At 49.5% G+C, this 12,808-nt stretch overlaps 1 protein-coding gene across 1 annotated transcript in view; it reads right to left on the bottom strand.

Annotated features, from left to right (window-relative positions):
- Positions 1–2,055: 2,055 nt before the first annotated feature.
- LOC148430947 (atrial natriuretic peptide receptor 2-like) overlaps positions 2,056–12,808 on the bottom strand; it is a gene marked incomplete at its 5' end in the record, with an annotated part of 72,404 nt that continues 61,651 nt past the window's right edge. The window contains 3 exons of the mRNA XM_088466408.1: positions 2,056–3,022; positions 4,806–4,897; positions 7,701–7,799. Coding sequence (XP_088322534.1) covers positions 2,960–3,022; positions 4,806–4,897; positions 7,701–7,799 — 254 coding nt within the window. The remainder of the gene's footprint in view (positions 3,023–4,805; positions 4,898–7,700; positions 7,800–12,808) is intronic.

Genomic DNA, 12,808 nt, shown 5'->3' with positions numbered 1-12,808 from the left:
CTGGATAACTGAGCAATGAATGAACCAACAGCCAGACAAATCCCAATATGAAATTGCCGGGATAATTTACCAGGATTGTCCCACTATATGATGCCTTAGCCCCTAGCCTATACAATGATTTAAATAAATTATATATAATCTCTCAATGCATTTTTGCTCAGTCTGTAGAATCATCCTAATTATTTGCCCTGCTGCCTGCGTCCTGGAGGATGGTCACTATAACTATACCATGTGCCTAGTGGGATGCAGGGTCTCCCCTCAATATTACATTGTTCTGAAAATTAAATGGAGACAAACTTGGTAACTTTCGCGTTTACAGATGTATCTTACTCTGTGGTATCATGATGTAACAATGGGCAGGATCATCTGCATGATGGCAAGGGGATGTAGGCAGGATCCCACCGGTCACAATCCCAGCATTAAGGGTTATGTTTAGGCACTATGGGACGCTTAGGGTTAGGCTGCGGGAGGGGTGGCTTAGGGTTAGGCTGCGAGAGGGGTGGCTTAGGGTTAGGCTGCGGGAGGAGTGGCTTAGGGTTAGGCTGCGAGAGGGGTGGCTTAGGGTTAGGCTGCGGGAGGAGTGGCTTAGGGTTAGGCACTATGGGACGGTTAGGCTGCAGGAGGAGTGGCTTAGGGTTAGGCTGCGGGAGGAGTGGCTTAGGGTTAGGCACTATGGGACAGTTAGGCTGCGGGAGGAGTGGCTTAGGGTTAGGCTGCGGGAGGAGTGGCTTAGGGTTAGGCACTATGGGACGGTTAGGCTGCGGGAGGAGTGGGTTAGGCGGCGGGAGGGGTGGCTTAGGGTTAAGATTTGGTTTAAAATACTTGACCGTCGGGATGTTGCCGTTGGTATTCTGATCATCAGAATCCCGGACCTAACACGATGGCAAGCTGCCATCTCTGTTCTTCTTGGTCTGCAAAACATGATCGGAGGATGGATAGGGTGGGCCATCGCTGAAAGGATGAAAAGGGTGGGGAACAGTGGGAGGGATGGATAAGAAAATGTAGGGGAGGGATGGATAGGGTGGGACATCGTGGGGGTTGATAGGGGCGTGGGAGGGTTGGATAGGGTGGAGTAGCACGGGTGGCCTGGATGGAGGGATTCGTGGGGTAGTGGAAGAGGCATGGATAGGGTGGGGCAGTGTGTGAGGAATGGATATGGTGGGGGTAGTGCAGGAGGGATGGAGTAGTGAGAAGGCAAGGATAGGGAGGTGTAGTGGGGGTAAGGATAGATAGGGTGGCACTAGCATGGGAGGGCTGGATTGGGGGTTGGATAGAGTGGGGTAGTGGAAGACTGATGGATAGGGTGTGGGAGGAATGGATCAGGATGGGGGTAACACGGGAGCGATGGATGGGGGTTGGGGTAAAGTGGCAGGAATGGATAGGTGTGGTAGTGCAGGAGGACAGATAGGGTAGGGTAGCATAGGAGAGATGGATGGGGGGGTGGATAGGGTGGGGTAGTGCAGGAGGAATGGATCACGGTGGGGGTAACTTAGCAGGAATGGATAGGTGGGGTAGCACGGGCGAGTTGGATGGTGGGTGGATAGGGTGGGGTAGCGCGGGAGGAATGGATCAGGGTGGAGTAGCGTGGGAGGAATGGATAGGTGGGGTAGTGCAGGAGGACAGATAGGGTGAGGTAGCACGGGAGAGATGGATGGGGGGTTGGATAGAGTGGGGGTAGTGGAAGAGGGATGGATAAGGTGTGGGAGGGATATGGATCAGGGTGGGGGTAACATAGCAGTAATGGATAGGTGGTGTAGCACGGGAGGGATGGATTGGGTGTGGGAGGAATGGATCAGGGTGGGGGTAACATGGGAGGGATGGATGGGGTAGCGCAGGAGTAATAACATATACAATCTCATTATTGGTTGGATAACTTTCCCTTTGCAGAGTGCATGAACTGGATGCGAGACTTGTACATGTTTTCAGTGTAACGGCCCAGAAGAGATCATAGCCCTGCGCCCCAGGAAATGAGGCTAAGGGGAGTATTTATAGAAGGTTCCGTAACCAGAAGATGCATTAATAACCCACACAAATGGCATAATTTAGGATCTAAACTTTATTTAAGGCTGAATGTGCCACGGACTCAGTACAACTACCATTTTATTCACATAATATACACCCTACTTTTCCATGAGATGACTGTAATATCATCCATAATGCTGTGCTCTCCTGGTTACTAGGGGCACATAGTACACCCATTATAATGGAAGTGTTAGTGAAGTGCGTTTCCGGTGTGAGAGATGGCGTGCTCGTGTGGACAGTGCAGCTGTGCTGCCAAGTTTCTGTAAACCCGCCATATAATCTGCTTGTTCCTTTCTGCGTCTGTTGCTGTGCGCAGTCACGTGATGACCGATGGCTCCTTCCAGCTGATGTCATCACGCTGTAAGATCAACCTGCAGAATCCCTCTGAGACTGGCAGAACAGGTCAGTGTGGTGGCAGAGGGTACACAAGACTGGGCTGACAGTAGTGGATGAAAGTAAAGCGCCTGCACGTCATGTGGAGTGGCGTTGCCATGTGTAGAGGCGCGTTATGCCCGCTGAAGCGCCAGTAATACCCAGCAGAAGGTGTGAGAGGAGATGAGTGGTACCTAGGATCCATTTCTACGCGACATTGCACAGGATTTGCATAGTGACATTGAAGACTGAAGTTGGGAGTAGCGTCTTATCTCTGGTACTAGTCCCCACATTGCCTCCTGCCAATGATGTGCGCGTTGCAGTCTGATTGGGGCCATCTGACCACTTCAGAGGTCATTGCTTGGCCAGTTAGCTGGTGCATATGAACTCATTCCCAGAGAATAGCGGATAAAATGAGGTGCTTGGTGCTCCAGCTCGTGAGGCATCTGAAATCATTGTGCTCCTGGGGAGCAGACTGCGGCTGGGGTGTAGTTCCCAGATTAGTCTAATGAGCAGCTCCAGGTACCGCTGGTCTAATACAGAGCTGGACATGGACAAGAGAGATTCAAATACCATCATCGTCTGTCATTTCTCCGAGTAACCAGAAGGTCCTCATCTTCCCTTTGCCCTGGGAGAGAGAATAAGAATAATCAGAGACGAGACATCGCGCAGCCGTCCATGTGACAGACAAGTCTTGTGTTAGTGGTGCTGGGCTAGACTTGTCTATGTGATCCTTATAGTTACTGATCAGAGGAGTTCCAGCAATGCTGGAGTGTTCAGCCATGACATCTACAGTATCTCAACTTTAATGCAACCAGCTGCGACTTGCTAAACCGCCACGCCATAGAAAAGAGACGCGAATCACACACGGTTGGCTGTTTTTATTCCCTTGCACCTCATTATAATGCTACTTCCAGTAGATACATTCTTATTCACTATATGGATGAATAAAGTGAAACGCGTGGGGTTATATATATATTAGTCGAAACTGCCCAGGTACTAGCTGCTATGTCAGCGGCCGCTCTGGTTCCATCTGCCATGAATAATCCACATGTTACATGGATTGCGGGTGACCCATCTGCAGGAGAACATGTCTGAATATCATATTACAGCTGTAATAGCACATGATCAGACAAGTTACAGAACATGTATGTAGGGTGTTCACCATGTGGTCATCCAGCTGCTGTGGAAGTACACATCCCAGCATGCACTGCAACAGTTTTGCAATTAGGGCATACTAAAACTGGCAGGACATGCTGGGATGTGTAGTTCCACAGCAGCTGGAGGGCCAAATACCCCTGGTATAGTCCCATTTTATTAGAGCTAAATAGATGGAGATTCCCATCCTGTGAACTCCCCATTTCTCTCCAACCCCCCCCCCAAAAAAAAAATTGGCAACTAAAGTGTCCCTTCTCCTGACTAGAGACCCCAGTGTTATTCTTACATGTAACGCTGCGCATGGGTCTGTCCGGCTGGTAACGAGACACACACACGGCCTGAACCTGCGCCCGTTTACAGATTGTACCGTGAGAGCTTTGGCTCTACTCATGCTCTGGACCAGGGCTACAGGAGATGCAGAACCGTATGCATTGCAGTTCCATCTCCACCAGTTACTGACTGGGCGTACTGGGGCATTCTCACACAGCGGGCATGCTGACGGAGTAGCGGGTAGTGTAAGACATCTGTGTACAGATAGGGGCAGGCGTACTGGCTAATATGCACATTTACTCCAGGTACACAGGGCCTGATTCAGAGCCGCTCGTAAGCGGCCGCTCGTTCGCTCCGAGCGATGTTTGCCCAACTGCACATGCGTACGGATCGTAATACGCATGCGCGAACCAGTCAGTGCGGCCGAAAATCGTCTAATATGAGTGACAGAATGAGGCGTATGTGGGTGGTAACAGGGGAAGGTGCTTGAAAACGGGGAGTGGAGATCCGAACGCAGGCGTGCTTAAAGGTCAAAACGGGCGTTTTATGGGTGTGCATAATTAATACAGCAGCGTCATTGACCACGTCACTGGGTTATTTTATAGTCAGAACTGCTCACAAGATTGTGATAGCAAAAACCAGCCACAAGAATAGCGAGCAGTTCATACGCCGGTCGATGTACTCGATTAATCTAATAAATAGCGGACATGACGTAGGATGCGAGCAGCCAGGGGGCGTAGTTATCCAAAAAACGACCGCAAGTTTTGTACGCTTGTTCAGACCTAGAGGCGTGAACAGACCGCAAAGAGCGAACGGTTCATTTGAATAGCCACCCCCTTTTCCTTAACGACCATCCGCAAATTGCGTCCGGCTCTGAATCAGGCCCACGGTGCACTAGACTGTAGGGCTGACCAGCCCCATAGAAGCCGATCTTTGCTGCAGGCCCCTAGGAGGCTTTTTTCCTGGATCTCCTTTTTAGTCACCTTCATTTCAATATCTCCTCGAAGTTCCAGTTGAAAGCAGCTAAATTCATCTAAGACTTCCTTGGTGGTTGAAGAAATGTGGATCTTGAGTGCTGGAAAAAAAAAAAAAAGTTTTTCCAATTAAATGAATAAGGAATCAGATAATGCACCTGCCAAGTCTAAACCGTCCGCCTACTGTAAGAAATATAAAGCCATGGCCTAAACTAACTACATCCGTACCTCATGTAGTCTCCACAGCAGCTCAAATCAGTCTGTGTTCAGTCTACGAAGCCAATGGGGCTACACCCGAGTCCCCGCATGCTGCCAGCTGGAGGAAATGTTCCCAGAATAATGGGGCTACGCCCGAGTCCCTACACGCTGCCAGCTGGAGCAAACGTTCTCAGAATAATGGGGCTACGCACGAGTCCTCACACGCTGCCGGCTGGAGGAAACGTTCTCAGAATAATGGGGCTACGCCCGAGTCCCTACACGCTGCCGGCTGGAGGAAACGTTCTCAGAATAATGGGGCTACCCCCGAGTCCCTACACGCTGCTGGCTGGAGGAAACGTTCTCAGAATAATGGGGCTACGCACGAGTCCTCACACGCTGCCGGCTGGAGGAAACGTTCTCAGAATAATGGGGCTACGCCCGAGTCCCTACACGCTGCCGGCTGGAGGAAACGTTCTCAGAATAATGGGGCTACGCCCGAGTCCCCGCACGCTGCCGGCTAGAGGAAATGTTCTCAGAATAATGGGGCTACACCCGAGTCCTCGCACGCTGCCGGCTGGAGGAAACGTTCTCAGAATAAGGGGGCTACGCATGAGTCCTCACACGCTGCCGGCTGGAGGAAACGTTCTCAGAATAATGGGGCTACACCCGAGTCCCTACACGCTGCCGGCTGGAGGAAACGTTCTCAGAATAATGGGGCTACGCCTGAGTCCCTACCAAGAGTCCCTGCACGCTGTTGCCTGGAGGAAATGTTCCCAAAATAATGGGGGTACGCCCGAGTCCCTACACGCTGCTGGGTGGAGGAAACATTCTCAGAATAATGGGGCTACGCCCGAGTCCCTGCACGCTGCCGGCTGGAGGAAACGTTCTCAGAATAATGGGGCTACGCCCGAGTCTCTACACGCTGCCAGCTGGAGAAAACGTTCTCAGAATAATGGGGCTACGCCCGAGTCCTCACACGCTGCCGGCTGGAGGAAACGTTCTCAGAATAATGGGGCTACGCACGAGTCCCTACACGCTGCCGGCTGGAGGAAACGTTCTCAGAATAATGGGCTACGCACGAGTCCCTACACGCTGTTGGCTGGAGGAAACGTTCTCAGAATAATGGGGCTACACCCGAGTCCTCACACGCTGTTGCCTGGAGGAAATGTTCACAGAATACTGGGGGTACGCCCGAGTCCCCGCATGCTGGAGGAAATGCCCAGAATAATGGGGGGTACACCCGAGTTCCCGCACGCTGCCGGCTGGAGGAAATGCCCAGAATAATGGGGCTATGACCCCGGCTGGAGGAAACGTTCTCAGAATAATGGGCTACACCAGAGTCCCCGCACGCTGCCGGCTGGAGGAAACGTTCTCAGAATAATGGGGCTACACCCGAGTCCCTACACGCTGCCGGCTGGAGGAAACGTTCTCAGAATAATGGGGCTACGCCTGAGTCCCTACCAAGAGTCCCTGCACGCTGTTGCCTGGAGGAAATGTTCCCAAAATAATGGGGGTACGCCCGAGTCCCTACACGCTGCTGGCTGGAGGAAACATTCTCAGAATAATGGGGCTACGCCCGAGTCCCTGCACGCTGCCGGCTGGAGGAAACGTTCTCAGAATAATGGGGCTACGCCCGAGTCTCTACACGCTGCCAGCTGGAGGAAACGTTCTAAGAATAATGGGGCTACGCCCGAGTCCCTACACGCTGCTGGCTGGAGGAAACGTTCTCAGAATAATGGGGCTACGCCCGAGTCCTCACACGCTGCCGGCTGGAGGAAACGTTCTCAGAATAATGGGGCTACGCACGAGTCCCTACACGCTGCCGGCTGGAGGAAACGTTCTCAGAATAATGGGCTACGCACGAGTCCCTACACGCTGCTGGCTGGAGGAAACGTTCTCAGAATAATGGGGCTACACCCGAGTCCTCACACGCTGTTGCCTGGAGGAAATGTTCACAGAATACTGGGGGTACGCCCGAGTCCCCGCATGCTGGAGGAAATGTTCCCAGAATAATGGGGGGTACACCCGAGTTCCCGCACGCTGCCGGCTGGAGGAAATGCTCAGAATAATGGGGCTATGACCCCGGCTGGAGGAAACATTCTCAGAATAATGGGGCTACGCCCGAGTCCCCGCACGCTGCCGGCTGGAGGAAATGCCCAGAATAATGGGGCTACGCCTGAGTTCCCGCACGCTGCCGGCTGGAGGAAATGTTCCCAGAATAATGGGGCTACGCCCGAGTCCCCGCATGCTGCCAGCTGGAGGAAATGCCCAGAATAATGGGGCTACGCCCGAGTTCCCGCACGCTGCCGGCTGGAGGAAATGTTCCCAGAATAATGGGGCTACGCCCGAGTCCCCGCATGCTGCCAGCTGGAGGAAATGCCCAGAATAATGGGGCTACGCCCGAGTCCCCGCACGCTGCCGGCTGGAGGAAACGTTCTCAGAATAATGGGGCTACTCCCGAGTCCCTACACGCTGCCGGCTGGAGGAAACGTTCTCAGAATAATGGGGCTACGCCCGAGTCCCCGCACGCTGCCGGCTGGAGGAAACGTTCTCAGAATAATGGGGCTACGCCCGAGTCCCCGCACGCTGCCGGCTGGAGGAAACGTTCTCAGAATAATGGGGCTACGCACGAGTCCCTACACGCTGCCGGCTGGAGGAAACGTTCTCAGAATACGTCTGAGTACTTGCACGCAGCCGGCCTCTTACCTTCTCCATTAGACTCCATCCGTGACGCCGTATTAACTGTATCGCCAAACAGACAGTATCGTGGCATCTTTAGCCCGACCACTCCAGCGCACACAGGACCTGAAGCGACAAGACACATATAACCCTTCATACCACAATTGACACTAGGGGGTAAATTTACTAAGAATAGAGATTGTTCTAGATGCCAATCTCGGGTGATTTAAGGGTGGATTTTAATATCGCAAATTTACTAAAGGCAAAGTCGGGTGAGACGGGGTGATGGCTAACTCGAATAAACTTACCATCGGGCAAATCGGAAGTACTTTTCACCTAAAATTTACATCTCTCAAATTTACCAAGAATCAGGTTGACAAGTTCGAGTGAGATGACGGCAAACTCTGCCCAAATCACTTTTCTAACTCTCCACCTCCTGAGCTGCGAGTTAAGCACCTAAAGATTTTCTGTCCAACCATCCAACTAGGTGATTGGTTGGAATGAAAATCTGGTTATGTATGGGAGTAACTGATGATCAGCAATTTGCTCCTAAATGCCAGAAAACAGATGAAAATGTTATTCATACAAGTTTGAACAAATTGTTTAGATCAAACATTTAACAAACAGTTTTTGTCCATTTTCCAGTGTTTGGGAGCAAATTGCTGATTGTCATTTTGCTTTCATAGGACAGGAACCACCCCCTGACGGCATTGCAGATCCGAGTGCTGCATCCGAAGCATCAGATCACCATCACGGCCTAAGTTACTCATACTGGCCCCCAGAACTGCTCAGGCGGGGCCAGGGAATCTGTGTTGGAAGATGCAGACCCCAGCCTCGGCACTCCCAGAAAATGAGGGCAACACACCCCCCTTTTTGGGAACGCTGGTCGCTGTCAATCATGCTGGGGCTTAGGGGCACTGTGAGCGAACTCGATAGATACCTGCACATTCGCAGATCTCTAACAATCGCACTTGTACGCTAACCATCGGGTCTGTGTACAAGTCTGAGTCAGGCCTTTGGAACCATCACTGACCAATGTATGCCAGCTGGGTAACTCTGTGGCACCTAGAACCATCACTGACCAATGTATGCCAGCTGAGTGACTCTATGGTCAGTGATGGTTCTTTTGTTCCAAGTGCCATAGTCACCCAGCTGGCATACATTGGTCAGTGATGGGTCTTTGGTTCCAGATGCCAGCTGGGTGACTCTATGGCACCTTCCTCACCTTACACTGCTGGGCCAGGACACATCCCCTGTCAGTTACACAGCTTCTCCCAATATCCGGCCTCACATGGTACACCTATGTACTAAGAGGACTTCCTCATCTTACACTGCTGGGCCAGGACACTGTCGAAGCTGAATAATTGGCTGAGACAAGTTCAGTTTAAAATTTAATCGCGGCGACGCCATCTTGCGAATGGCCGCAAGACGCCATCTTGCGAATGGCCGCAAGACGCCATCTTGAAAATGAGATCGCAAGATGCCATTTTGCGAATGGCCGCCTAAGCGCCATTTTAGATAAACTCACATTTTAGTACATGTGGCGATGATACTATTAGCACCATGCGATTGCATTTTTCACCATTTCTCATACACACATTAATATGCACAATTGCGCTGTTAACTAGTCACATATTAGCGAATGCATAGGACTTTGTATGAAACCGCTGTTTTATTAGCTTTATGCGCACACATCTGCCCCAAGTTAACTAGCGTCCTTATATCAAACCCTCAATACCCACACATTACATATTCACACATAAGGTTCAATAAGCTTGAAAGTGTATGATTTAAGTTGGTTCAGTTAGTTTAAATGCTGAGAAATAAAGGTATTTGATAACTAAGGTATTATACATGCTAAACAAGTCGTGTTTGGTCTTGTACTGATGCGTACTCTTTTTACAGTATTCCGATGTTATCGGTGGGGAGGTCGCATCATGCAAACTCAAGTTATGGATCGCAGAGCCTACAAGCAACAAAATTTATATTTCATGAACAACTGTTAGAATGTTGCAGGGGGTGTGAAGAGGAAGACCCCCAGCTGTTAGAGACAGGGAGAGTCTATTTGAACCAGCCTGTTAAATGTGCTGTAACAGATGCTTCTCCCCTGGGAACCAATGACATCAGCAACAAACTTCCCTATTGTCCTGTTTATTCTGGAGGGGTATAAATATGTGTGCACGAACGCTGGTTCTCAGTCTTCGTGCTGAACGCTGTATGACTAGGGGTCTCTTGCTGATGCCTATCTCTGGGTCCGGAAGCGCCTGCGTATGTATACTGTACTTGGGTCTGTATAATTTTCCTTTTGCACCTAAATTGTGTCTAGATCAATTGCGTGTAACTGTCTGAACTTTTACCTGAATAACACTTGTGCTTTGGAACCACAGATTCCACGTCTAAGTCTTTATTTATGGTATGACTGCGTACGCAAAATAGCGTCATCATTAGAAGGTATAGGCAGGACATTAGAAGGTATAGGAAGGTGTGTATAGAGGTTCTGATCCAGTATCGTTAACACTTATCCCCTGTCAGTTACACAGCTTCTCCCAATATCCGGCCTCACATGGTACACCTATGTACTAAGAGGACTTCCTCACCTTACACTGCTGGGCCAGGACACTTATCCCTGTCAGTTACACAGCTTCTCCCAATATCCGGCCTCACACTTCTCTCTTTAATGGATCTTCAAATGTTTCTGTGGAGTCGGATCTGGAATCTTCTCTCCTTTTTAGGAATATATTTATCCACCACTCGTCTTTGTTTAACAGAAAAATGTATTAACTCCAATTACAGCTGAAGGCGTCTGACAAGCAGCAGATTACCAGCAAACATCCACGAGAGTAAGTTGTCCAAGAGGCAGAGTGTTAAATGCGGACAGCGGACATTCCTGACATGAAAGCCCGGAGTATTTCTGTGCACTATTTGGTCTATGTAATGCACATTCTTGGCATTCGCCCCCCCATAGGTTTGTGGAGAGGAGGTCACTTCCTTTACAACCCTTACATAATAATTTCACATTTGGTCCGATAATAGCGCACGTGTCATGGCTTCTGTTCCTGAGCACCAGCGGATGTTGGGCCATCTTTATTACAGCTGAGAGAAGCTTCGTATGGATTCAGAAAATGCTTCTCTGCGCTGACATGAGAGGTGCAAGACGACTCCCACAAGACATAATGTATGAGACCCAGTCTGTGCCAGCGCTGTGCCGTCCTGCGTGGGGAGAGGAGTACAGAGCGCATACTTGGTGTTCCTATAATCGGTACAGTCGTTTCCCAGAGTAGATGTAAGGAAACATGCATCACCTGACAATAGTAACTCTCCTGGTAACACGGTAGGGACGTCCATTACAGGTTCCCCATTGATGGCGCCATCATGTCAGAAAACCATAGATGGAGACCCTTGGATGATTTAAACCATTGATGGTCACCCCTAGTTCCTCGGCTGCACCTGGCTAATGATGCACAAAAATAAGGAAGGACTTGGGTGACAGAAGTGTGTGCAGACCCACGTCCCCCTGCCCATGTAAGAGCTAAGCACAGGTGGCGTAGTGTATCGTCCTGCCTGCAGGCCACGCGTCCTATGCTTCCCGATGCACAACCAAGCGCCGTTCCATACCCGGCCTGTGGACCTCATTCAGAGCCGCTAGCAAAATGCGAGCGGCCGCTTCTCTGTAAAGAGCTTGCCATTCACTAACGTGTGCACAGCTTTAGCGAGCGACCGGGTTGATGGTCAAGACCATCGCAACCATCGGGGCTTGGGACGAGACCCTTGTGGTAGGGTCTCGTCTGCCGCAGTGAGCCCCAGTGAGCTTTCGGCTCTAAAAGAGTCAGAAGCTCATCACTGGCATCACGAGTGATGTCAGTGGGGCCACCCCCAAACGGCAGGCGTTCCTTCAGGAACGCCTCCGTTTGGCCAGCCACCCCCCCCAGACTACAAAACGGAGCGAGTTGTCAATCAACATCGACAGCCGCCCCTTTTGTAGTGAGAAAAATTATCTCGCTCAGGGGCTTGCGCAAGGCCTCAACATCGACCCGCTTGCGAGCGGGTCTGAATGAGACCCTGTGTCTGCACTACTTCCAAGAACCACGTTTTATCAGAATTAAAGATGTCTCCAACGGTTATTTGTATCTGGAGAACTTTAAACGTAGTTCAGTCCACAGCACCAAGGGTACAATCCCCAAATAAGGATGATGTTATTAAGGAAATATTTTTATATAGAGTTTGTGCTTATTGGAAAAATCGTGATTTATTTAGATTTTTATAAATATCAGATCGGAACTTTATATACTTTTATGTCACTCTGCACCTTTTTATATAAAATGAAAAAAATACACAAATACAAAAGCATTATTAGACGGAGAAAAAAAACCTGATCTCCCAGGAAATGATGGAAGTGGCTGAAGTCTGACAATTACAGTGACAATGACAATTACGGTGACAATGACAATTACGGTGACAATGATACAGTGACAATGACAATTACGGTGACAATGATAGAGTGACAATTACAGTGACAATGACAATTACAGTGACAATGACAATTACAGTGACAATGATACAGTGACAATGACGATGACAATTACAGTGACAATGACAATTACAGTGACAATGACAATTACGGTGACAATGATAGAGTGACAATTACAGTGACAATGACAATTACAGTGACAATGACAATTACAGTGACAATGATACAGTGACAATGATACAATGACAATGACAATGATACAGTGACAATGACGATGACAATTACAGTGACAATGACAATTACAGTGACAATGACAATTACAGTGACAATGATACAGTGACAATGATAGAATGACAATTACAGTGACAATGACAATTACAGTGACAATGACAATTACAGTGACAATGATACAATGACAATTACAGTGACAATGACAATTACAGTGACAATGACAATGATACAGTGACAATGACAATTACAGTGACAATGACAATTACAGTGACAATGACAATGATACAGTGACAATGACAATTACAGTGACAATGACAATTACGGTGACAATGACAATTACGGTGACAGTGACAATTACTTGGACTATCCAATTGGACCCTTTACTTGGGGGATAGAAGGACAGTCACATCAGGGCATCTTTACTCTTTAGAAAGCC

The sequence above is a fragment of the Taudactylus pleione genome, unplaced genomic scaffold (genome assembly GCF_031769625.1).
Source record: "Taudactylus pleione unplaced genomic scaffold, aTauple2 ptg003059l, whole genome shotgun sequence".
Lineage (NCBI taxonomy): Eukaryota > Metazoa > Chordata > Amphibia > Anura > Myobatrachidae > Taudactylus > Taudactylus pleione.
This window is presented reverse-complemented; position numbering and strand designations above follow the sequence as displayed.